Raw genomic sequence first — 26,696 nt, forward strand, 5'->3', positions numbered from 1 at the left:
AATACCCCATAATTACAACGTGAAAGAAGTACGTTTGAAATCTTTCCAAATTTATTAAAAAGAAAAAAAGCACATTTACATAAGAAATCACAGCCTTTGTCATGACACTCAAAATTGAGCTCAGGTGCATCCTGTTTCCACTGATCATCCTTGATGTTTCTACAACTTGACTGGAGTCCACCTGTGGTAAATTCAGTTGATTGGACATGATTTGGAAAGGCACACACCTGTCTATATAAGGTCCCACAGTTAACAATGCATGTCAGAGCAAAAACCAAGCCATGAAGTCCACCAACTGTCTGTAGACCTCCGAGACAGGGTTGTATCAAGGCACAGATCTAGGGAAGGGTACAGAAACATTTCTGCAGCATTGAAGGTCCCAATGATCACAGTGGCCTCCATCATCCATAAAGGGAAGAAGTCTGGAACCACCAGGACTCTTCCTAGAGCTGGCCACCACGGCCAAACTAAGCGATCAGCGGAGAAGGGCTTTAGTCAGAGAGGTGACCAAAAACCCAATGGTCACTCTGACAGAGCTTCAGCGTGTCTCTGTGGAGAGAGGAGAACCTTCCAGAAGAACAACCATCTCTGCAGAACTCCATCAATTAGGCCTGTGTGGTAGAGTGGCCAGACGGAAGCCACTCCTCAGTAAAAGGCACATGACAGCCCGCCTGGAGTTTGTCAAAAGGCACCTGAAGGACTCTCAGACCTAAGTTTGAACAAAGATTGAACTCTTTGGCCTGAATGGCAAGCGTCATGTATGGAGGAAACCAGGCACCACTCATCACCTGGCCAATACCATCCCTACAGTGGAGCATGGTGGTGGCAGCATCATGCTGTGGAGATGTTTTTCAGCAGCAGGAACTGGGAGACTAGTCAAGATTGAGGAAAAGATGAATACAGCAATGTACAGAGACATCCTTGATGAAAACCTGCTCCAGAGCGCTCTGGACCTCAGACTGGGGCGAAGGTTCATCTTCCAACAGGACAACGACCCTAAGCACACAACTAAGATAACAAAGGAGTAACTACAGGACAACTCTGTGAATGTCCTTGAGTGGCCCAGCCAGAGCCCAGACTTGAACCCAATTGAACATCTCTGGAGAGTTCTGAAAATGGCTGTGCAACGACGCTCCCCATCCAACCTGATGGAGCTTGAGAGGTCCTGCAAAGAAGAATGAGAGAAACTGCCCAAAAATGGGTGTGCCAAGCTTGTAGCATCATACTCAAAAAGACTTGAGGCTGTAACTGGTGCCAAAAGTGTTTCAACAAAGTATTGAGCAAAGGCTGTGAATACTTATGTACATGTGCTTTTTTTTGTTTTTTATTTTTAATAAATTTGCAAAGACTTCAAACAAACTTCTTTCACGTTGTCATTATGGGGTATTGTTTGTAGAATTTTGAGGAAAATAATGAATTTAATCAATTTAGAATAAGGCCGTAACATAACAAAATGTGGGAAAAGTGAAGCGCTGTGAATACTTTCCGGATGCACTGTACGTACATCTGTCCCAAAGACTCTGCGACAGATCATCAGTGTGCAGTGAAAAGAAACAATCCTCCTTCTCAGGACATTGATGATGAACCTAAAACCTCTGCTTCAGTCTCACTATTAGAGAATGTGTCTTACTGAGGAGCAGGTCATGTGACTCTCAGAGAGATGATCTTACCCCAGTATCTCCAGTTTACAGTGAGGATTCTCCAGTACAGCAGAGAGACTCTTCACTCCTGAGTCTCCTAGATTATTCCTAGATAGATCCAGTTCTCTCAGGTGTGAGGGGTTTGATCTCAGAGCTGAAGTCAGAGCAGCACAGCCTTCATCCGAGACACCACAAAAATCCAACCTGCAGAGACACAATGACACACTCTTCATCAACACATTTTCATTACTTTAAAGATGATGTGTGGGATTTTATTATTCAGAATGACATGAGGATTTAATATCATCTGTTTATTCTAATTAACAATGTGCCTCATTTATAAAACTGGATATGAACGGGTTTGTGTGTAAATCGTTTGTACGAGTGTTTACACCAAAAATTTGGTATTTTGCCTTAACTTATAATTTGCATGGATTACTGTAATTCTATATCTTGAATATCCTGTTGAGTTTAAATTGTTTATTTTTAACATGTTTACAGTGTTTAGCAGACTCCATTATCCAGAGAGACTTTATGGCTGCATTTACGCTGCAGGTCTTGACGACCCGCTTACATCTTTTAAAAGTGACCCATATCCGATATCTGCATTTACACTATACACTTCGTGAAACAACCCGAGGTAGATGTCACCGGAAGCTTTGGCCGAAAAGAAAGTAAAAATGGCGCAATTTGTAACGGACGCAGACGAAAATATAATACAAGCTTTTGTTTTCCACAGCATATTTAAAGATCAGAAAAACACCGGTCTCTTAAGCAGAGAAAAACGTAGAGAGCCCTTGTTGAGAGTTGTGTTTTCACGGTTGGTGTCCACCTGAGTTGACGTCATTCTCCACTGTCGCTTTTTCAATGACGTTCAACTCGCATCGTCAGGGGAATATCCGATCTGTCTGATTACACGGCAGACGCAAATGCACGTATCCGACTCATATCAGATTTGTTTCCATGTAAGATTGAGGCCTGAATCGGATCTGAGAATACTAGAATCCATGTGCTTTTTTCCTGCTTACAAGTTCATGGGTCATATCCGATCTGTGACGCATGGGAGGAAAAAATCGGAATTGGAGACACTTGAAGCATGTAGTGTAAATGCAGCCATAGAAGTTCTTTGGAGTTTCTATCAAAAACACATCCTCATGCTAGTTCACTAGATCAGGGTCTAAGAGCACCACTGAGAACATTTGTGAAAACCAGATGTTTCACATTAATGGAATTTATTTTAAAATATTTTAAAAGTGAGCCAATATAAACCCATAAATTAAGACAAATAAAACTAATCATTAAAGCGAGTACGAACAAAATCAGACTTTCAGAGACTTTTGTAAATCCGGTGGAAAATTTCAGTTGGGTTTGACTCACGCAAACATTTACACACAACTTTACTAAAAGATCGATAAATGACCCCCAAAGTCATTAAAATAATACTTTGGGTGTTGATAGGTCTAAAGGAGTGAAAACAACTGGAGAGGTTAGAGAACAACTGTGAAAGATGGTGGAAGGTCGTCAGTGGTCTGTGTTCCCCAGAGGGAAAAAAGTAAGTAAGTACGAGACTGATATATTTACAGTGAAGTCCATTGGGCTGATTCTGTAAAGCAGATCTGGCAACCCTTTCCATAGTGACTCAATTTTTAATTAAAAATCAAATGTTTCATATTTTTTTTTCCTTTTCAGTTCTGACATTAACTTCTCATTTTAATTTATAAATTCTATGTTTTGAGATCATTTGCACCGTTTCCCTGCTGCATTTAAACCCTGCATCACACACAGTGTATTTAGTTTGTGTCTGAGCTGCAGTTTGTGTGATTAGTTACAGTGTTGTAGTAAATTTCACAGTAATTTTAGACACTTTGCAGTCGCATCAAGTCACGTTTTGTGCTGCAGCTTCTCACATACGTACATCTGACCCAAAGACTCTAACAGATCATCAGTGTGCAGTGAAAAGAAACAATCTTCCTCCTCAGGACATTGATGATGAACCTAAATCCCCTGCTTCAGTCTCACTATTAGAGAATGTGTCTTACTGAGGAGCAGGTCTTACTTTAGTTTCTCCAGTTTACAGTGAGGATTCTCCAGTCCAGCAGAGAGACTCTTCACTCCTGAGTCTCCTAGTTTATTCAGAGACAGATCCAGTTCTCTCAGGTGTGAGGGGTTTGATCTCAGAGCTGAAGTCAGAGCAGCATAGCCTTCATCTGAGACACCACAATTACTCAACCTGCAGAGACACAATGACACACTCTTCATCAACACATTTTCATCTTGGTTTAAAACTTACTGTAAAGATGATGTGTCTGTTATGTTGGACTGTCTCCCTTCTCTTGTCCAATCACAAGATATTATTAATACTGACCAATTATGGTGTAAAACTATTGATGGTTTATGTTAAAAGTAACGAGTCAGGGTTTTTTAAAATCTCTGTTTAAATGTATTTTTATACACGTATTTAAGTGTATTTAATTATTACTTTAATGCACAAGTGATATGTTTAATGACTAATATATTTGTTCTGTATGTTGTACTGATTTAACTGAAAAAACAGAACTGTACACAACTATTAACTGCAGCTTTTAGTGAGTACTGTGTCTCTCAGAGAGATGATCTTACTTCAGATTTTTTACTTTACAGTGAGGATTTTCCAGTAGAGCAGAGAGACACTTCACTCCTGAGTCTCCTAGATCACTCCTAGTCAGATGCAGTGTATCCACAGTCAGATGCAGGTCTCTCAGATTGGAGGTTTCTGAGCTGAGCACTGAGTCCAGAGCTGACCAACCACTGTTTTGAATTGTATCACACCTGATACTGAAGGAAATAATACATAATGAACGAACAGTAATGCAAATTATCAAACAAGTCCTCAAAGCTTTCACTGCAACTTCTCAGTTTCAAAAGCACAGACATCAGTTAGACAAAAGTCCCACACAGTCAGAGCTGTTCAGATTCGGCTTGGTGGGAGTTTTCAGCTGCGTACATCATCACACACACATTGTATAAACATGGAGTATAAGATCCGGGACACCAAATGGGAAAGCAAGAGTCTAATCTAAAATGTTATTAATAGGAGAAAAGAAAGAGTCTAAAGTGTCATGAAGAGTTAGATTGATCTGAACAGCTAAGACATTTGATCTGTTCTCTTAACACTGTAACAGTAGAACAGTTCTATTCAGCTTTACTTACATTGCTTTTCTGGATGCTGCAATCACAGGCATCACCTTCTCAAGAATCCAATCTGTTATTTTATCTGTAGAGATATATTTACTCAGGTCAAATTCCTCCAGCTCCTCTGCTGATGTCAGTAAGATAAACACCAGAGCAGACCACTGTGAAGAAGAGAGTTCACTTTGTATTCCAGATTTCAGGTAGCGTTGGATTTCCTCCACTAGAGAATTGTCCCCCAGTTCATTCAGACAGTGGAACAGATTGATGGATTTCTCTGTAGGGGGATCTCCACTGATCTTCTCCTTGATGTACTGTACTGTGTCCCCCTTTCCTGTCCGGGAGCTACTTCCTGTATGTGTTACTAAGGTATGTAAGAGTTTCTGATTGGATTCCAGTGAGAGACCCAGAAGAAAACGAAGGAAAAGATCCAGATGTCCAGTCTCACTGTATAAGGCCTGATTTACAGCACTCTTGAGGACATCTGAAATTGTCTTAAAGACCCAACTCTGTTCAAGAACATTTCTCTTTTCCTTCATGAATGTCAGGTGCACATACAGAGCTGCGAGATGCTCCTGAATGCTCAGATGAACAAAGCAGTACACTTTACTCTGGTGAAGTCCAAACTCTTCTCTGAAGATCTGCGTACACACACCTGAGTACACTGCTGCTTCTCTCACATCAATGCCACACTCTCTCAGGTCTTCCTCATAGAAGATCAGGTTGCCTTTCATCAGCTGCTGAAAAGCCAGTTGTCCCAGTTTGAGAAGCATTTCTTCATCACTCTCCTGCTTCTTTGAGTACTTTTCTCTTATGATGTTTGTCTGAATGATGAGGAAGTGTGTGTACATTTGAGTCAGAGTCTTGGGCATCTCTCCACTCTCTGTTTCATCCAACATTCTCTCTAGAACAGTGGCTGAAATCCAGCAGAAGACTGGGATGTGGCACATGATGTAGAGGCTTCTTAATGACTTCAGGTGTGTGATGATGTTATTGGCCAGGCTCTGATCACTGATCCTCTTCCTGAAGTACTCCTCCTTCTGTGGGTCACTGAACCCTCGTACCTCTGTGACTCGATGGACACACTCAGAGGGGATTTGATCAGCTGCTGCTGGTCGGGAGGTGATCCAGATGAGAGCAGAGGGAAGCAGATTCCCTTTGATCAGGTTTATCAGCAGCACATGCACTGATGCTGATTCAGTTACATCACACACTCTCACTGTGTTCTGGAAATCCAGAGGAAAACGACACTCGTCCAATCCATCAAAAATGAACAGAACCTTTTCCAAAATGGACATTTCTGTTTCTTTTGTCTCCTTTAAACAGACATGAAGGAGATCCATCAGACTCAGTTTCTGGTCCTTCATCAAATTCAGCTCTCTGAAAGGAAGTGGAAACATGAGCTGGACGTCCTGATTTACTTCCCCTTCAGCCCAGTCCAGAATGAACTTCTGCACAGAAACTGTTTTTCCGATGCCAGCGACTCCCTTTGTCAGCACAGTTCTGATGGGTCCGTCTTGATCAGATAAGGGCTTAAAGATGTCATTGCATTTGATTGGCGTTTCCTCTGTTGTTGTTCTCCTGGATGCTGCCTCGATCTGTCTCACCTCATGTTCTTTATTGACGTCTCCACTGTCTCCCTCTGTGATGTAGAGCTCTGTGTAGATCTCATTCAGGAGTGTTCGGTTTTCCGGGTTTATCATCACTCCATTTAAACACTGAAATTTCTCCATCAGATTTAATTTGAACTTTTTCTGGAAGTCATTTACAGCAGCAGGTTCTGGGTCGTGTCTGTGACAGGGTGAAGTAGGAAGACATGGTGAGACATGGGGTCTAATTATTAGAGTTTAAGATCACATTTTTTTCTGACTGGTTACCACAGATAACCATTCTTTATGATGTTCTCACTGTGTATTTGCCTTATTCTACAGCATGTTTTCTATAATCTAATCACTCTGCAGGAAATAACAGCAGAGATGTTTATAATACCAGTGTGTCAGTGTCACAGTCATGTTGTTGGGTTTGACCTTACCCTGTAGCTGTGATGATCTTCTTTTCTCTTCTGTCTCCTGACTTCTGTAGAACACTGGGAATAAAAACTGTAGCTGTTAAAGACAATAACTTTCATCACTTTAAAAACAATTGTAGTGGGGGTTCGAATTCGGAGTTCGATGGAGTAAGACGCAAAGTTGGAGGATCCTGCTGATTTCGATTAAAATTGTAATTAATTATCACTTCTTGGTCATATAATATATTTTGACTTATTCCACTTATTTTCCTTGTTTGCACTTTTAACTATGTGGCTCGTTAAAATGTCTGGAAAGAACACGAAACCCGTGGTAGCATTCAGACACGACTGAGGCCTAGGATGCACGCCGCAAGCGAGCCCCCTTCTCCCCCTGAATCCGCATCCGCGTTGCCGAGCGGTATCCCTGACTTCGCCGCACTCAAGCTTCGGCTCTAATTGGCTATTTCTATTCCTATGGTTTACTTTCTTTAAATGGTTAGTAGTAATATGGATCCCAGCATAGCTGGGACAGACACGCCTTTAAGATTTATTAGTTGGAACGTCAGAGGTATGGGTAATCCTGTCAAGAGATCTAAGGTTTTTTACACATTTGAAACGTTTAAACTCCAATATAGTATTTTTACAGGAGACTCACCTACGTATTAAAGATCATCAAAGGTTACACTGTCCTTGGGTGAGTCAAGTCTTCCACTCGAACCTTAATTCAAAGCAAGAGGGGTTGCTATTTTAATTGACAAAAGGATACAGTTTTCATCCACTAACGTTATCGCTGATGTGAACGGTAAATATATTACAGCTGCTGGTACTCTAATGCAAAGACAGGTATTGTTGGTAAATGTATACGCTCCAAACTTTGATGATGTGGAATTTGCTAATAGATTGTTGAGCAATCTCCCTTTCTTACAGTCTACCACTTCTTGTGCTCGTCTTGGACTTATACAGTTCAAAGTTTTAAATAGAGTCCATCTGTCCAAGTCGAGACTTTCTGTGATGTATCCGGATGTAGAGGACAGGTGTGATAAATGCCATGGCTCTCCCTGCCATCTTGGCCATGTGTTTTTCTTCTGCCCTGATCGCCGTGGTTTTTGGACTGTTTTTTTTTACCATCATGTCCACTATTCTCATGGTAGATTTAAAGCCTTGTCCACTGATTGCTGTATTTGGGATTCCTGATGACTCAGTTCCATTGAGCTCGATACAAAAGGATGTTATTGCTTTCACATCCCTTATAGCAAGACGTTCCCTACTGTTGCACTGGAAGTCTGCTAAATACCGATCTATCTCCCAGTGGATAAAGGACGTGAGGTTTTTTCTAAAACTCGAGAAAATAAGGTATACGATGAGGGGTTGTACGGACAAGTTTTTTTTTTATAAATGGCATCCCTTTATTGTATACTTTATGGAGTTACAGACACTTCCCACTTAAATTTTTGTGCCTGTTGTTGGGTCTTACAATATCTATTGTCGCGACGGACCGACAGCCGGCGCACATAATAAGAAAGTCGCTCCATCTCCAACAGCCGCACCGGCACGAAGCGGACAGCCTCGTACCAAACACACCGTCAGCCGGAAGGACCGACACAGTGGGGCGGGACTGTTGACGCTACACCGGCCGGTGATTGGGGAGTCCGTCGGGAAAATTCCACCACTCAGGCGACGGCAGAGGAGGATAAAAGGACGCGCTTCCGGCCGTACGAGAGCGGAGGAAACGACAGCGAAGAGACAGACTCTGTGCGTGCTCTTCAGCGGCATTTCGGCACGCTAACATTGAGCACGACGGTATACTCACTCCAATCACTAATATCTCTCTCTCTCTCTCTCTCTCTCTCTCCCTCCCTCCCTCCCTCCATCTCCTTCTCTCCCCGAAGGTGCGAGCGCGGACGAGACCGCCGGGTGGTGAGATCGCATGCAACGGTGGATGACGGCACGGGAGACCCACGCCCACGTCTCGGGAATCCCACCACGCCCTCGAGAAGGTCCCAACGACAACGACAGCCACACCCCCACGAAACCCCACGCACTCACACACTCTCACCTCCTCACGACAGACAACTCACACTCGGACGAATAAAACACCCATTTTAACTCTAACCTGTCTCTTGTGGGTCTGTGCTCCGCCCTTCCCCCGAGCTAACTCCCTACACTATATAACCAGCGACAGTTATTGGGTAGCCATGATGAGCCGGGGGGGGGGGGGGTTACTTTTAATTTTGTTTTCCTTTGTTAGTATAAGAAGAAAAAACCTGTGCATATTACTTCTGTGTGTTGCTCAATTTGTTTTTTTTTTCTTCTCAATGGAATATTCGGGAAAGGGAGGGGAGGAGAGAACAGAAAAGGTGTTGTTCAGCAGACATGTAGACGTGTTCAGCAGAAATGTTCAATAAAAATAAAACTGGAGAAAAAAAATTATTGTAGTAAGGGCATTAATATTTAGAAAACACACTGCTAAATACAACATCACCAACATTGTGGACCTGGAGAAAAAATGTGAGACCGTTTTAATTTGAAGTTTTCTAGATTTTATCTTTATTTACATCTAGATGTGATAAATAACTTAGAACATGGCACCTTATCATGCAGGAAATGAAAGCTGAAATTCTGATCTATTGTCTCATTCATCTTTTATCTCCAACCTAAATGTCTTCAGTGTATAGCAAAAGCGAAAGAATTGGCCTCACTGTTCCAATACTTGTGGAGGGGACTGTATATGGTCATTATGGTTGTAACAGAACATGAGGACATAATTCAGAATGAACAGATAATGTGTCCTGAAATTCAGAGATTCAGTCCGTCACCTGTAGGGACAATTTAGTTATCAGTAGACTTACTGACATGATTTTGGGAGGTGAGATGTTTAAATTGAGGAAAATGCTGATTGTGATTATTATTATTAATAAACTCTAATGTCAGTTATATGATTTATGGTAAATAATCAGTGCCTGTGTTCATATAAAGAGTCTCCATTTTCTATGATATTTTACAGAAATACTTATGTTGTTATTTTGCACTTACTATTAATTTTAGAATCAGTGTTGAATACCTATTTTTGTTTTATAACATTTTACAGCCTGGTCTCACACAGAACAACCTCCTAGACACCAAGTAGTCAGGCTTCAAAAGCAGCCACTCCATTGAGACTGCTCTGCTTTCCGTCACTGAAGCCTGAAGACTAGTAAGATCAACATCAAGATCATCCGTCCTCATCCAACTCGACCTCACTGCTGCCTTTGACACTGTAAATCATCAGATCCTCCTGTCAACTCTCTCCAGCCTGGGCATCACCGAAACAGCTCTGCGCTGGGTGGAGTCATATCTCACAGGCAGATCCTTCAAGGAATTGTGGAGGGGAGGGGTTTCTGAAACTCAGCAACTCACAACTGTCTGCACGAATCTCTGACTGTCTGTCTGACATCTCAAACTGGATGAAGGAACACCAGCTTAAGCTCAACTTAGCAAAAACTGAGCTTCTCGCCATCCCTCGAAGTCCCTCGATCAACCACAACCTCACCATACAGCTGGGCTCAACCAGATTCAAGCCAACCAGGACAGCCAGAAACATTGGGGTGACTTTTGATGACGACTTGAATTGATGGACCACATATCAACAACATTTCAAGAAAAACAGACCCTATCTCATCACCGAACAGACTACACTTGTCCAGGCTCTTGTTATGTAAAACTGGACTACTGCAACACACTACTCCAGGGTCTCCCAGCCAGTTCCATCAAACTCTTTCATATGATTCAGAACGCAGCAACACGACTCATCTTCAACCAGCCCAAAAAAAAACCCATGTCACACCCCTCTTCATCTCCCTCCACAGTACCCACCTTCAACGTTCTCCTTGAGGTTTACACTCCCTGTAGTATCACTAACGACCAAGTAACTATAATATAAATCAAAATAGCTGCTAATGATTGTGTAGCACAGACATTACTGTGGCTTTAACTATGAGAATTATAGGATGTTACCTGTGTACAGACGAGGGGTTTCCATTTTTATAGATTTTGACTGACTTGTTAATTTGCTCTAATAATGAACAGTGGAATGTAAGTCTTTATTGGTTGTTTTAACTATGTTGTTAGCCGTTACTACCACTCTTATTGTCACATCAAGATACATTTAGCATAAAGCGATAAATATCAGAATGCTGCTAATGACCCTGGACTGGATAAAAGAATGTGTAACACGGCCTTTCTCTCTGCAGTGACTTTAACTATGAGAATTATGGGATGTTACCTGTTGTCAGGTGAGGAGTCTCTATTTCTAAAGTTCCGAGGAGGATCCATAGACGCATCGCTCTTCATGGAGACACAGCTGGGTTCTGGTGAGTCTGATCTCTTTCTCTGTAGTTTACTGTACAACATTATAGAGAGGGAATGAGACACAATTTACTTAATTAATACTAACTTTATAGTCCACAGCCTTGTTTCATTTGGCCTGCATGAACTTGGATAAAATAACATTGAAACGGCTCGTAGTGCACTACTGCTCAACATTTTCAAACTGTCCAGAATTCACAGCAGATATTCAAAGTGTAGCCGTCTGAAGGTCGTCACCATAAACCTTTGTATGAGTGCACTGGAGTTTCTATCACGGTTTGGCTTGACCACAGTCTGAAATGAGGGTTAAATAAACGCCTGTGTGCTGCACTTGATGTAAGTCTCACTCACGTCTAAAACGATTCAGAAGCACGTGGTGTTTTATGCTGGCAGTGGCGTAACCACAAATTAATAGTTTGTGATGAGGAAATATACAAAATATAATCAGGACTGTTTTCCTCATCTGTACAGTTAAATGGTTTAGTGATGCGCTCGTGTATTTCAGGTGGATGTCAGACAGCAGAAGGAGCTCTGATGACACTAATTTGTTATTTTAATCATTTAAGGCACAAAGTACAATCTTTCTACATTAATAACGGTGACATGAAACAGCTTTATGACAGCTCCACTGAAAAAGATAAAGATTACATGTTAATAACAGAGAAAAATGACACCTTATATTATAAATCCTGATCTACTTTTCTTCTGCAGTAAACTCCAGCAGCTACTTCACCGGCTCTCACCTCCATATCTCTGTGCTTATAGTGTAGATATCTGACTAGTAACTTTCTAACAGAAACAGGAACAATGCATCATCCCAATAGTCTAATCCTGTTTCTCATCACAGCAGCTGATATCAAATAAAATGGGATTAAACAAAGGAATGACTTCCTAAAAAATGTTTTACATTATAGTCAGTGTAATAAATATTATTATAATGATTTTATTATTATTATTATAAATGTTATTATACACTTTAATAGTCCTTATTTTTCCTATAGAAACATCCTATTCAAATGTCAGAGACTACAGATTATTGGTGTTATTTGATAGAATATGATAAATGTGAGGAAAAATGTATAAACTTTGATTATGGCCCTTCAGGGTCTCACAAAAATGCTGAAGTGGCTCAGGCAGAGTTTGAGTTTAACGCCCCTATTGTACTGATATTGCAGTGGTTTGATTTGTGTAAACACCGTCTCGTGAGTATCGTCTTCTGAAGCCTGTATAGGGATGTGTCTCGTATCGTGGCTTTAGTGTATTGTCTCATGTCTCTTTACTGTTCGACTGTACGGTTAATTTTCATAAGGACATCATTTTATTACAATCAACAGAATCTAGCAGTTTTTTCAAGTGATGACTTATAACTTCTCATGCTTAGTATAAATATTTGTTTTTATTTTCATATAAACTCATTATATATTTCAGACATGAATATTTAATGACTAAAATACCAGGACATTCTAAGGCATGGTTTACGCTCCCTCACGCAATCTGTGATTGGTTAACGACCGACGCTTAGTAGTGCCTACTCAGCATGGCAGGAGGTCTCTCTCCAGACCCTTCAAACTGACCGTCCCTCAGTGGTGGAATGAACTTCCAATCTCAATCCGGACAGCAGAATCTGTCACTATCTTCATAAAACAGATAAAGACCCACCTCTTCCGTGAGCACTTCACTAAACATTAACCTGCCCCCCCCATTTAGTTATTTACATTTTTTTCATTTACACTTCTTTAAAAAAATGTATACCGGCTCTTACACCTCTACTCTGTGCCCATTCACTAGAACTCCATTATAAATCTTGTACAGTAGCACTACTTGTACTGTTCTCTGCTTGATACATCACTTTGTGTGTATTTCCTCTTTTGTAAGTCTCTTTGGATAAAATTATCTGCTAAATTAATGAATGTAAATGTAGATCACATTATTTTAATAATTGTTATTTCCTATTAGAACACCTCAATGTTTAATTATTATAACTATTATTATTATTTTTATTAGTAGTAGTTTTAGTGTCATTACATATTATTTCCTACAGTTTGTTTTGCTTATATTTGCATTTCTTGCTTTAGCATTTAAGGCATTACCTGTAAGACATTTTAACCTTCATAAAGTTCTGTAATATCACTAAAGACCAAGTTACTCTAATATAAATTTTAAAAAAAATAGCTGCTAATGATTGTGTAGCACAGACATTAACTGTGACTTTAACTATGAGAACTATAAGATGTTACCTGTGTACAGACGAGGGGTTTCCATTTTTAAAGTTCCGAGGAGGATCCATAGACGCATCACTCTTCATGGAGACACAGCTGGGTTCTGGGGAGTCTGATCTCTTTCTCTGTAGTTTACTGTACAACATTATAGAAAGTCATTTATATACACTATTTACAGATTTTGACTGACTTGTTAATTTGCTCTAATAATGAACAGTGGAATGTAAGTCTTTATTGGTTGTTTTAATTATGTTGTTAGCCGTTACTACCACTCTTATTGTCACATCAAGATACATTTAGCATAAACCGATAAATATCAGAATGCTGCTAATGACCCTGGACTGGATAAAAGAATGTGTAACACGGCCTTTCTCTCTGCAGTGACTTTAACTATGAGAATTATGGGATGTTACCTGTTGTCAGGTGAGGAGTCTCTATTTCTAAAGTTCCGAGGAGGATCCATAGACGCATCGCTCTTCATGGAGACACAGCTGGGTTCTGGTGAGTCTGATCTCTTTCTCTGTAGTTTACTGTACAACATTATAGAGAGGGAATGAGACACAATTTACTTAATTAATACTAACTTTATAGTCCACAGCCTTGTTTCATTTGGCCTGCATGAACTTGGATAAAATAACATTGAAACGGCTCGTAGTGCACTACTGCTCAACATTTTCAAACTGTCCAGAATTCACAGCAGATATTCAAAGTGTAGCCGTCTGAAGGTCGTCACCATAAACCTTTTTATGAGTGCACTGGAGTTTCTATCACGGTTTGGCTTGACCACAGTCTGAAATGAGGGTTAAATAAACGCCTGTGTGCTGCACTTGATGTAAGTCTCACTCACGTCTAAAACGATTTAGAAGCACGTGGTGTTTGTGCTGGCAGTGGCGTAACCACAAATTAATAGTTTGTGATGAGGAAATATACAAAATAAAATACACAGAGTACCAAAATAATGCCCTGTCTGTGTTTAGTGTATTGTCTCATGTCTCTTTACTGTTCCACTGTATGGTTCATTTTCATAAGGACATCATTTTATTACAATCAACAGAATCTAGCAGTTTTTTCAAGTGATGACTGATAACTTCTCATGCTTAGTATAAATATTTGTTATTATTTTCATATAAACTCATTATATATTTCAGACATGAATATTTAATGACTAAAATACTAGGACATGGTAGCTTACTGGTTGTTTGAGGGTGGAGTCACATTATCTGTGTCCAGGTCAGGGGTCTCCATGTTTGAATATTAGTGTAAACACAGACAGCTCATGGACACACAGCTGAGTCCTGAAGATGCTGATCTCTTCTGCTGGAATTACTGACACTCCTAGAAAACACAAAACAAACACACCGTTAATATTGGGGAAAATCTTTCACATCTCTCAACTAAAGAAAATGTTGCTCCTTTGATTAAAAAAATAAAATAAAATAAAAAAGGTGTGTGTGTGTGTGTGTGTGCACGTGCGTGTGGAGTAGTAGTTCAATAATCAGGGAGGGAGACCTCTGCTGGAAGGGAGGAGACACAGTTTGAAGTGTAAGTGTGACACTTTAAATAAAAAGTCCGAAACAGAAGGCAGCTAAAATGATTTGTAGTTAATAGAAGTGCTACTTTAAGTCTAATACACGTTCTCTTTAACAGCATTACATGGGTTTTAATTTAAATAAATGTACTGTAAATTCTGAGCCAGAAGTCAGTAAGTCTGAAATCAGTTGTACTAAACAGAGATGATTTCTGTGAGCCTAAAGTAAGGGTGTGTCATATGACTGTTTTAGACCGTGAACGATCCATGATCTGTATTTACAGAGGGATCACACGTACCATCATATTAAATATATTTTGTCACTTGTGCTGAAAATGCTTAGACGTGGCATTGTTTTATGAACCAGACTTCACTCTATTCACTATAGAGCTGCAACAACTAATTGATGAACTCGATAATAATCGATAATGAGATTCATAATCGATTAGTCGGTCTGCGCCCGGCACGGAACACGTTTACTCACTGCGTTGCTTCTGTTCAAAAATACGTTTCGGAAACTAAATACTAAAGTTGTGTCCTAAATGAAGTACACTGTGCACTCTGTACTCTACCGTCTAGTGTATGAATTTTAGCAAGGCAATATCATCTCAAATTAAACACTAGTGTTGAGAAGTATAAGCCGCTTCCTAGTCGACAGCACATGACATCATACGCACAAAATCATCAAGTGACTGAGGAAGAAAGTTTGCGACCTCTTCTAAGGCGGGGAGCATTTTATATTAAACACCGTGGAGAAGATCAAACTTTATAAAGCGGAGTTTGTGTAGCACTGAAGCACGACAGTGATCTCCACGGTGTTTAATATAAAATGCTCCCTTGCTTTAGAGGACGTTCTTCCTCAGTCACGTGATGATTTCTTCCTCTGTCTGATGGAGACTGAGGTCATGTTGGGAATAAAAGTTAACGCTGACAGAAAGTAAACTGAAGAAAGTCATTGTCTGTGACTCATGACATCATACGCCTAGGAAGCAGTTTATACTTCTGGTTAGTAAAAAAAAAAACCCACTAGTGATATAATTTGAGATGATATTACCTTTCTAAAATACACACACTAGACACTAAGTATTTATGCATTATTTTTTATCAATGCACAAAAAGCACTGAATTAAACTAGAGTCTTAAATGAATAATATATATTCTGGTGTGTGTGCGCATGTGTGTATTGGGTTCTTTTCAGTCTTATATAATTGGACAAACAGTTGTGTCAATTTTTATTCTGAAGTTTATATTTGTAACACTCAGTTTGTGGGTTTTATTTTAAATAAACAACAACAAAAGGTACTGAAAGTTCACCCCAATCCGATTAATCGAAGAAGAAGAAAAAATGATCAGCCGACTAATCGATTATGAACATAATCGTTAGTTGCAGCCCTAATTCACTAGTTCTCATCTTCTCACTGGCAGACGAACAAACAAACCAATAATAACCCAGACTAGGTCATTCATTGGCTTATGTTTCCTCCTCGTTTCGCTTGGCAACAGTAAAGCTAAGAACAAAGAAAATTTGGTGCCTAAAAAAAATTCAACATCAGTTAAATGGAAATGCTGGAATTTACACAACAGACACACAGGGGGGGAAATCAAGGCAATTTGCCCGCTGTCCCCCTCTACTGAAGGACACTGGTTTCATGTTTCCATCTCCCTGATGAACAAAACTACTACAAAAATATGATAATTTTGGACATGCAGTTCTGTATTCCACCAGTAGGGGTAAAAATAAAGTTTGTGAAAGATGTCCACTGTCCTCATCTACTGAAGGACACTGTCCTCATGCCTATGCACCCTTTAACAAAAAGGCCATTACAAAAAACACAACCCACGCAGTCGTAACAAAAACGAAGAAAACTTGCACTTTCCCCACGGTCCCTTACTCACAGCTCCGCAGAGAGCGAGCCTTCCCGGTGTCACTCACACTGCGACGGCTTTTGCGGACCAGTTCTCATTATATCGAGCGGAACTCATGAAAAGGAAGCTTGTGAAGCATTATTAGCTTTGTCCTTTCAGCGGTGATACTGTTTAGAGTTTTTTGGGCAAGTCTTTTTGGAGTTATTGTCATTTATCGCTGAATATCGAAAACAAAACTAACTTAACTCCGCTCAGGAAAACACAGGTTTTATTCCTCACATTACTTCTGCTATAAAAAAAAATAATAAAGAGGAAATAAAGTGTTCTACATCACTAAATTCCACAAACACTCTGAATGTTTACTTCATGAGAAATGGAAGCGAGAAAGTTGAATATAAATAACACACCGGAGAGAAACAACAGCTGATGATTTCAGTTCCGCTGCTGTTTCTACACGAGGTCAATAAAATATAACGACATTTCTGTTAGAGAAATAACTCACTTTCAGTCAACAGTCCAGGTTTGACATTAATATCACCGTTTCTGTCTGGTGTTGAAGTTTTTTTCCCCTTTTCCAACAGCAACAAAATGGAGTCAAGAAACTTCTTGGCTGCGTCCTAAATCTCAGAGGGGCAGTATGTCCGAATAGAGGGTCTGCATTGACGTCACTTCCCGTTCGGAACAACCCCCGGCCGGACTGAGGGGCAAAACATCCAGCAAAATGACTGGATTTAATTAGTGATGGGAAGTTCGGATCACTTTACTGACTCGCATCTTTGGATCTCGTTCAGCAAAATGAATCTTTTTTTTCTAGTCATTTAATTCATTTCAGTAGAATATAATTAAAATGATACATGTTAAATTCCCCAACACATCTAGTTTACTAGATGCTGAATAGACCAGCATTAACCAGTTGGCTGGTCTTAGCTGGTCTCCCAGCCTGGTCATAGCTGGTAGAGTGGGCTGGTTTTAGAGGTGTTTTGGCCACTTGGTCTTAGCTGGTCAGTGTCGCTCTTAGCTGGTCGGTGTTGGTCAGGCTGGTCGGTGTTGGTCAGGCTGGTCACTGTTGGTTAGGCTGGTCATTGCTGGTCAGTGTTGGTCAGGCTGGTCTTAGCTGGTTAGTGTTAGTCAGGCTGGTCTAGCTGGTCAGTGTTGGTCAGGCTGGTCTTAGCTGGTCAGTGTTGGTCAGGCTGGTCTAGCTGGTCAGTGTTGGTCAGGCTGGTCTTACCTGGTCACTGTTGGTCAGGCTGGTCAGTGTTGGTCAGGCTGGTCTTATCTGGTCACTGTTGGTTAGGCTGGTCATAGCTGGTCAGTGTTGGTCAGGCTGGTCTTAGCTGGTCACTGCTGGTTAGGCTGGTCATAGCTGGTCACTGTTGGTCAGGCTGGTCTAGCTGGTCAGGCTGGTCAGTGTTGGTCAGGCTGGTCTTAGCTGGTTAGTGTTGGTCAGGCTGGTCTAGCTGGTCAGTGTTGGTCAGGCTGGTCTTAGCTGGTCAGTGTTGGTCAGGCTGGTCTAGCTGGTCAGTGTTGGTCAGGCTGGTCTTACCTGGTCACTGTTGGTCAGGCTGGTCAGTGTTGGTCAGGCTGGTCTTATCTGGTCACTGTTGGTTAGGCTGGTCATAGCTGGTCAGTGTTGGTCAGGCTGGTCTTAGCTGGTCACTGCTGGTTAGGCTGGTCATAGCTGGTCAGTGTTGGTCAGGCTGGTCTTGGCTGGTCTAGCTGGTCAGGCTGGTCAGTGTTGGTCAGGCTGGTCTTGGCTGGTCTAGCTGGTCAGTATTGGTCAGGCTGGTCTTACCTGGTCGGTGTTGGTCAGGCTGGTCAGTGTTGGTCAGGCTGGTCTTAGCTGGTCAGTGTTGGTCAGGCTGGTCTAGCTGGTCAGTGTTGGTCAGGCTGGTCTTACCTGGTCGCTGTTGGTCAGGCTGGTCTTAGCTGGTGGGTGTTGGTCAGGCTGGTCTTAGCTGGTCAGTGTTGGTCAGGTTGGTCAGGCTGGTCAGTGTTGGTCAGGCTGCTCTTAGCTGGTCGGTGTTGGTCAGGCTGGTCTTAGCTGGTGGGTGTTGGTGGTCAGGCTGGTCTTATCTGGTCATAGCTAACCAGACTTAATGTCTGATGTTGGCTGGGTAACATGTAGACTAGTTCATTGTATTTAAAAATAAAAATAAAATGCTAAAGAATCACTGATTGATCTGTTTGATTAACTGATCACATGATGTCTTCTATTTTCCCTGTCACTTGGTGTTGCAAAGTATACTTTAAATAATCTTCAGGAGCACAAGCAACCATTCAAACAATTTGTTCTTGCAGCCCCTTCAAAAAGAACAAAAAACACCCAACCCTGATGTTTGCTCTAAAAACTGTGTACAAAAGAATTAATTAGCATAATTAAAACTATTTCAACAATTGTAATTGTATATAAAATTGTAACGATGAACAATGACAATAAACAGACATACAGGCACATTATACATTTTCATGTTTCCTTTTTTTATAATGTCTGGTATTTTTTAGGATATGTAATAGCCCACTAGCTTCTCTCTCTCTCTCTCTCTCTCTCTCTCTCTCTCTCTCTCTCTCTCTCTCTCTATCTTTTTTCAGGTTCCTTGGGTTTGAGCCAGTTACTGAAGCAGACTTGAAAATAAAAAGACAAATAATAAATATTATTAATGTGTATCTTTTGTTAGTAAAACTAGTTAGAAAGGCAAACCATAGTGTCAGATGTAGTCTTTGTTTAGCATATTTGTCCTTTTTTTAAATAAACATATTTATTGGTCATATAAATATCTAGATATTTTATTGATCAATAACTGATTAGGTGAGTATAAATGGATGAATATGAGTAAGGATTCCCGAACATAAAAGATTTCACAAACATTAAAACTATCAACTAATGTAAAACTCTTTAATAAAATTGATTATGTTTACATACATGCATGAATGCATACAAAAATTAAAAACTTGCAGCTTGGAGGGTGTCAAGGGAGGCTTTGCAGAATTTTTTATTTGTAGGACACTCCTTTCCTGACACACTACTGATAAAGTAGTTTAAAGTAGTTTCCCCCACAATGTCACAGCCATCTCTTTGACAAACAGAGAATCTTTGGCTGAATTAATTAATCTAGGAGCCCTTAATTCAGCTTTTCATTTTTATACCCAAACATGTTACTGACCTGTTCCCAATTAACCTCCAGCTGTTTATTTTTTAGTAACACTTACTTTTCCAGCTTTTTGTTGCCCCTGTCCCAACTTTTTTTGAAACGTGTTGTGGTTATCAAATTAAAAATTACCTTATTTTTTCTTAAAATGCTACATTTCCTCAGTTTAAACATTTGATATGTTTTCTACGCTCTATTGTGAATAACATACGGGTTTATGAAATTTGCAAATCATTGCATTCTGTTAATATATACATTTTACACAGCATCCCAACATTTTTTGGAATTGGGTGTTGTAATATTGGATAATTTTCCTCAATAAATAAATGACCAAGTATAATAGTTTTGTCCCATTTGTTTAATTGGGATCTATTAGTCTGCTTTTAGTACTTGTGTGAAAATCTGATGATGCTCTGCGTCATATTTATTCAGATATATATACAAATTTCAAGAACCACTGTAAATGTTAGCAATTTGATTTATGCTATTCAGTTCAAATAAAAGATGAACTTACAAAATAATGAAAACAGATTTTAACCTATAAATTCTTATACCCCAAAACATATCTTAACTCAGTGTCTATATTTAACATTTAACCATTATTTTTCTAAAATTATCATCAGGTGACACTACAATTATTTGTCCTTTTACTTAGATTGAAGAAATTCTAAACCATACATTAAACAGCACATTTCTACTGACTTACAGAGTGGGGGCTTCATGGCTGGTTTCTTTTTGCTGGACACAGAGGAAGGGCCTAGTTCCTCCTCATGTGTCTCTTCACCACTTTTCTTCTCTTTGTTGCACCCTTCTCTTTCTCTTGCTTCTTTTCCTTTCTCTCAACTTCTGTATTACTGCTTGGGTCATCTGCATTGGGAAGATTTTCAGAAATCCTATAGGAACCTAAAACAGGAATGAAGAAAAAAAAAAAAAACACTCACGTAACTACAACTAAGATAATGATTCATATCCAATCATCCAACATTTGTTGAGGGAAAAAAGTGGAAATACAACTCTGAAAATATAACAAAATAAATTTGCACGGAAAGGTGAAGAAATGGAATGACTGACCATCAAGAAGGCTGTTTCGAAGCAAGCAGAAAATGGGATATTTCTGCAGGATGTGATCCCGAAACATACACCTCCAAAACAGTCCCACATGCTGTTCTCGTTTATTCTCCACCCAGTCCAAAATCTCATACACACCTTCCTGCTTTCTCTCCTTATTTTTCATCTTTTTTTACCGTCTGCGAGAGAGAGGGAGAGAGAGAGAGAGAGAGTGAGAGAGAGAATGAGAGAGAGAGAGAGAGAGAGAACACACTCAGAACCCCCATTTATCAGTGGTGTGCATGTGTGTAAGTGATGTGAACAGAAGGTAAAAGCACAATGTGGGATTTATTAAAACGAACATTTACTTATGTACAGTATGTGTATATAGGCACAGCTTTTGAGCATGTGTACCCAAATACCCTGTGCAAATGCTTTCAACACTAAAAATAAAGTGCCACCAGAAGCTGAATTTAATTTTATTAATCCCAAAGATTTTCATTCCACAACACGTAATTGTCGATGTGCAGGATTATAGTTTTACATGAAAAAAAACACACAACTTAACAGGCCTACTATCTCCACTTTACTGATCGACACCCCCACTGTACTGATCAGCACCTCCACTTTACTGATCAACACCTCCACTGTACTGATCAACACCTCCACTGTACTGATCAACACCTCCACTTTTACTGATCATTCATCTCCACTTTACTGATCAACACCTTCACTGTACTGATCAACACCTCCACTGTACTGATCAACACCTACACTGTACTGATCAACACCTCCACTTTACTGATCAACACCTTCACTGTACTGATCAACACCTCCACTGTACTCATCAACACCTCCACTGTACTCATCAACACCTCCACTTTACTGATCAACGACTCCACTTTACTGATCAACACCTACACTGTACTGATCAACACCTCCACTTTACTGATCAACGCCTGCACTGTACTGATCAACACCTACACTGTACTGATCAACGCCTCCGCTGTACTGATCAACGCCTCCACTTTACTGATCAACACCTACACTGTACTGATCAACACTTTAAACCCTGAAATATGCCCCCAATCACGTGACATCCACTAGTTATAATGTTGTCTTTACTTAAACAATCAAGTAATCTTGACTAAACATTACATTTTGGACCCATAACTCAACAATATGTTAGTTTAACTTATTTACCTACAAAATACATAAACTTAAGATTTCAAGTGTTATGAACTCAAAATAATGATTCATTAAAATAGCTCACGCTGGTCGTTCTTTGATGTGATTGGCCATGCAAGGAGTTCTGCCTGGCAACAAGAGAACTAATGCACTGATTGGTCGATAATTACAAAAGGCGGTCCTCTTCGACTCATCTGTTAGTTGCCGCTGAGACCGGTTTCAGTGTGAAGTTAAAGAAGGGAGTTTTTCATCCTGCGCCATTTTAAGTAAGTAAACTTATTATGTTGATATAAAATTATTTTGTGTGATTTTTAATAGTGAATATGTTTGTTAAATTCCTAATGGTACATTTTATAATAAAGGACAACACAGGCATAATTACAAATGTTTCCCGGTCGAACTTTGCTAACGTAGCTATTAATTAAAAATATTTTTAACGGTGGTTTTTGATGGTATGATAACTGAGATATCAAATAATTATTTATGTGATTTGAAAATATTTTATCATATAAGTTAATAAACTTAATTATAGTTTAATCGTGTATTTCTGTGAGAAAGAACATGGCAGCTATGCTGAGACCTATAGGTCAACATTTAATGTATTCCTTATTTTTTTCATATCAGTAACCTACTATGTATGATTTGATAATCTTAATTTAATTCAGCATTTACATATATCTTCATAGAAATGCTGCAAACATATTGATAGTGAGTGTTTGTGGCATTAATGAAATTTCATTTTTTTCACCACTAAAATCAGCCAAGCCCACAGAAGACTACATGTCATAGCCGGAGACGATGACTCTGCTTTCTTTAAGTCATGTTTAGTAAGTGCATCTGTTCTTAACCTGTTTACCTGTGCTCACAGGAGTCTGAGCATTGGTCAGAGAATCATGTTGATTTTAAAGCAATAGTTCACCCAACAATGAAAATTTGCTGAGCATGTACTCCGCCTCAGGCCAGCCAAAATTAGAAGAGTTTGTTTTCTTCATGGGAACAAATTTGGAGAAATTTATCATTACATCACTAGAATTAGAGTTCAACCATCTGATTTTAAAAAATCACAACAATCCACACGAATCCATCAAGGCATTTTAACTTTAAACCACTGCCATTATAATGCTATAACGATTATAATGTTTCTCCAGCAGAAAAAGTCCATCCCCTGTTTCTCTAGCATCAAAATCCATATGCAAATCTCACATGGTCTCCACTGCATGTAACAGTTTGAAGTTAAAATGTCTTGATTGATTACAAACATGCAGCTTTTTGCACAAGACATTAATTGATGGACTGGAGTCATGTGGATTACTTGTGGATTGTTGTGATGTTTTTATCAGCTGTTTGGACTGATCACCCATTTATTGCAGAGGATCCATTGGTAAGCAAGTGATGTACTGTAAAATTGTTCCAAATCAGTTCACATGAAGAAATAAACTTATCTATATGTTGGACGGCCTGAGGGTGAGTGCATTTTCATTTTTGGGTGAACTATTCCTTTAATATAGAAACATGGGCAAATTGTCCAGGGATAACTTCAAATGAATAAACTTTATTTATACGGCATCCTTTTAAAAGTGTATACCAAGTGCTTTGCAGGGCAGATGTATATTTGCATAAATTCACATGTATACTTGTCAATATAATTTTACTTTGTACTAAATTTGGTAGTATGTATCTCATATTTTTCGTCAATAAATTGATGAATGTTTTTGATAGATTTAGTGAGCATTCTGATAAACATGTATTGATGGTCAACCTTTGATGCATGATCACAGTCATCTATTTATTCCCGTTTCTTCACTAGGTGTCTGATCATTGCAACTCTGTCCTTGATGTGCCAGTGGGGATCTTACTCGAAGACACCAATTATCAGCCCCCCAACTCCTTGCATTTGACTTCCTCTATTGGGATAATACTTGAAGGGCAGGTGGTGATGGACAACATGCAGGACCTCTCACAAGCAATGTGTCTTCTCTTTGGTCTTATTTATGCATTAGACCTGAATTACCCAAAATCACTTGCAAACTTGATTTCATACAGTGTGTACTGATGTCAATGGGGCAGAACACCCTCAAGCCTAAAGTGCAGTCTTTGGCAAACCAGCTTTTTGTTTAAGAAAAATGTTTAGGTCTCATTGCTGCAGATTTGAGTCAGCATTGTTACATTTAGTCCATATTAAAATAATTGAGACCATTTTTTTCTCAATTTACTCCAAGTAAATATAAAAAGTATAATGTTTGAATGGTTTAAGTGCACAGAGTTCTACCACTGTAGTGCACTAGTTAATGTGGGACATTGTTACCACCTGTACAGTGTGGTTGTGACATTTCCATTACAGTAGGGTGTGTACTGTAATTTCATCAATATTGTGAATATTGGTCAATAAAGACATTCAATATGATGATTAGTATGTTTTATTTCAGTTTGGTATGCTTGCACAAAGCTTAAACAGTCAAAATTTATATATAAAAAGTGGTCAATTAGATTTAATTTATAATTTTTAATTTCAATTGAATTTTCAAGTTGAGTTCACTTGAAAATTGTAAGTACACTTGAAATTAACACCAAGTTAAATGAACTTAATTGATTTAAGTACACTATATAAACACCAAGTTTGGTTAACTTAATTTAAGTACAGTCTACATGAGTGCCAAGTTAAGTGAACTTAAAAATACAAGTTTTGGAAGACCCCTGTTGCATCAAATTTTGCCCATTACCTGAAGACAATTAACACTTAGCATAGAAACAGATACTCACATATACTAACCAGTTGAAGGAAGAAAGTAAGACACAGAGCCAGTGCCTGAGAACAAGCAAGGTTCCAAGTTTATTGTTCCAATTCACATGAGATCCACACAGTTGAGACGTCCTGAGGGTGATCTGAAATCCCAGAGCTGAGGCTCTCCTATTTATAACGTGTTTTATGTCCCACCCTCAGTTCTCTGTCTCCAAACACCAATATGTTCCGAATTAACTAATATCAAAACTCCTTTATTTTCGCTAACTGGAGTTTTCCTGCTACATTTATACCTGCAAAACGATGTAAACCAGCAACGCTTATCTCGCGGGATTTGGACAGTTTGAAGCTCCTTATCTTCCGAGTTCAGCTCGGTTCCATGCCCATTAGGTACGGTCTGTCTGTTTTCTCTTTTTTTAAAACTGACTACCACATGTCATGTCATTCCTGACTGGGTTTTCACTGCGAGAGGATCTCCGCCAATTTGTACACTCCATCCCTACATTATGGGTAAGTTTTATGCTTGTTCTACATTTCTCTTTTAGTGCTTGCATGTACATTGCACTATAATATTTTGTTAGAATTTTTCTGCACGCACACCAGGCCTCTGTATGTGTGTGTGTGTGTGTATGATGTAACTTCTGCCTGCTTCCACACATGTATGTGCCTGCGTGCAGATGTAATCCGCTTAAGCTCTGTGGCATGCCTCACTGATCAAGTACATATGTTGTTATTCCCCTGCACATTGCTTATCTTTGTTTTTCCCGTGTGTCTAGGTGAACGCTAGTTCTTATCTCCTTTACTGGGGGGACTGGATTTGGATCTGAACACCTGCTATCAGCTTGCGCATCTCACTGCCGACATCACTATGCTGCTCGACGTTCTTCACACCCCCTCTGAGAATGCGGGGTTTCCCCCACCGCTCGGATACAGAATTCGTCCAGCGAATGTGTGTGTGGACGCTTCTACTCAGACCGACTCTCTGCCCGCTGTTCCGCCTGTCCAGTCCTCCAACTATCAAACTGATGAAGACATGGCCTTCTCTGACCTGGGCTCTGACGTTTCTCCTAATTTTTCACTTGTCAGCCCTGAATATACTCCTCCATACACATCAGCTGGCTATCACTCGTCCCCAGGACATACCCCGTTTTACTAGCCGTTTTCTCCCTATCGCTCATCATCACCTGACTACAGTCCCACAAGTCCAATGAATTCTCAATAAAATTACATGCTACTCACACTTGGTCTCCCTCGTGTTTTATTTCATATCTATTCACACACAACACCCCATTACTCAAGAACATTGAGGGAACGAGATTACTCAATCAGTTGAGTTCAGTCAACTTATTTGGGTTTTCAGTGTGGGGTTTTCTCTAGCAGGTACACAAGTTTGATTTTCTTATGTTGTATTATTTGTTTGAATTTGAGTGGTAATGTTGAGTAATGCTGAATGTAGTTCTTTATTATTATTATTACTATTATTTGATTTGCATATGATCCTACCTGGTTAAAAAAAATATTATACTTCAATATATTCTGAAATGATTGTCTCTAGTAGATTATGTTAAGTGCTTGTTACCGCAAATCTGGGACCAGGTTAGTACAGGTTAATATCCAGGTGGAGCACTGGGGCATGCCTACTGAGATTTTAGAGTCCAGGCTAACAACTTGGCTTTAAGTTAAGTGCACTTGGTGTGTACAGGCTCAATATGAATTTCCATTTTGGACAACATACAGGTGATCGACCAAGTCCAGACAGGGAAAAGTCTAAACTTCTGGACAATGTAATACTTTTCTAGTTA

General features: G+C 39.6%; 3 protein-coding genes and 1 long non-coding RNA gene across 4 annotated transcripts in view; 1 reads left to right on the plus strand and 3 right to left on the minus strand.

Moving 5' to 3' along the window:
* LOC128615529 (NACHT, LRR and PYD domains-containing protein 12-like) overlaps positions 1–17,507 on the minus strand; it is a 69,806-nt gene extending 52,299 nt beyond the window's left edge. The window contains exons 1-5 of the mRNA XM_053637703.1: positions 17,276–17,507; positions 14,572–14,714; positions 13,793–13,909; positions 13,398–13,514; positions 11,078–11,194 (exon numbers count right to left, since the gene is read on the minus strand). Of these exons, the coding sequence (XP_053493678.1) occupies positions 11,078–11,194; positions 13,398–13,514; positions 13,793–13,909; positions 14,572–14,624 (404 nt within the window). The 5' untranslated portion in view covers positions 14,625–14,714; positions 17,276–17,507. The remainder of the gene's footprint in view (positions 1–11,077; positions 11,195–13,397; positions 13,515–13,792; positions 13,910–14,571; positions 14,715–17,275) is intronic.
* The window catches only part of LOC128615528 (NACHT, LRR and PYD domains-containing protein 12-like), a 298,796-nt gene that overhangs the window by 96,303 nt on the left and 175,797 nt on the right, over positions 1–26,696 (minus strand). The window lies entirely within an intron of this gene.
* On the minus strand, positions 4,826–7,038 carry LOC128615305 (NLR family CARD domain-containing protein 3-like). The gene is made up of 2 exons (XM_053637262.1): positions 6,841–7,038; positions 4,826–6,599 (listed from the first exon to the last, which is right to left on the minus strand). The coding sequence occupies exon 2, from the start codon at positions 6,539–6,541 to the stop codon at positions 4,826–4,828; it is 1,716 nt and encodes a 571-aa protein (XP_053493237.1). The 5' UTR covers positions 6,542–6,599; positions 6,841–7,038.
* LOC128615552 (uncharacterized) lies at positions 22,256–24,524 on the plus strand. Its single transcript, XR_008387225.1, has 3 exons — positions 22,256–22,420; positions 22,915–22,981; positions 23,962–24,524. It is a non-coding gene; the product is annotated as an uncharacterized LOC128615552 (long non-coding RNA).

The sequence above is a fragment of the Ictalurus furcatus genome, chromosome 12 (assembly GCF_023375685.1).
Source record: "Ictalurus furcatus strain D&B chromosome 12, Billie_1.0, whole genome shotgun sequence".
Taxonomy (NCBI): Eukaryota; Metazoa; Chordata; class Actinopteri; order Siluriformes; family Ictaluridae; genus Ictalurus; species Ictalurus furcatus.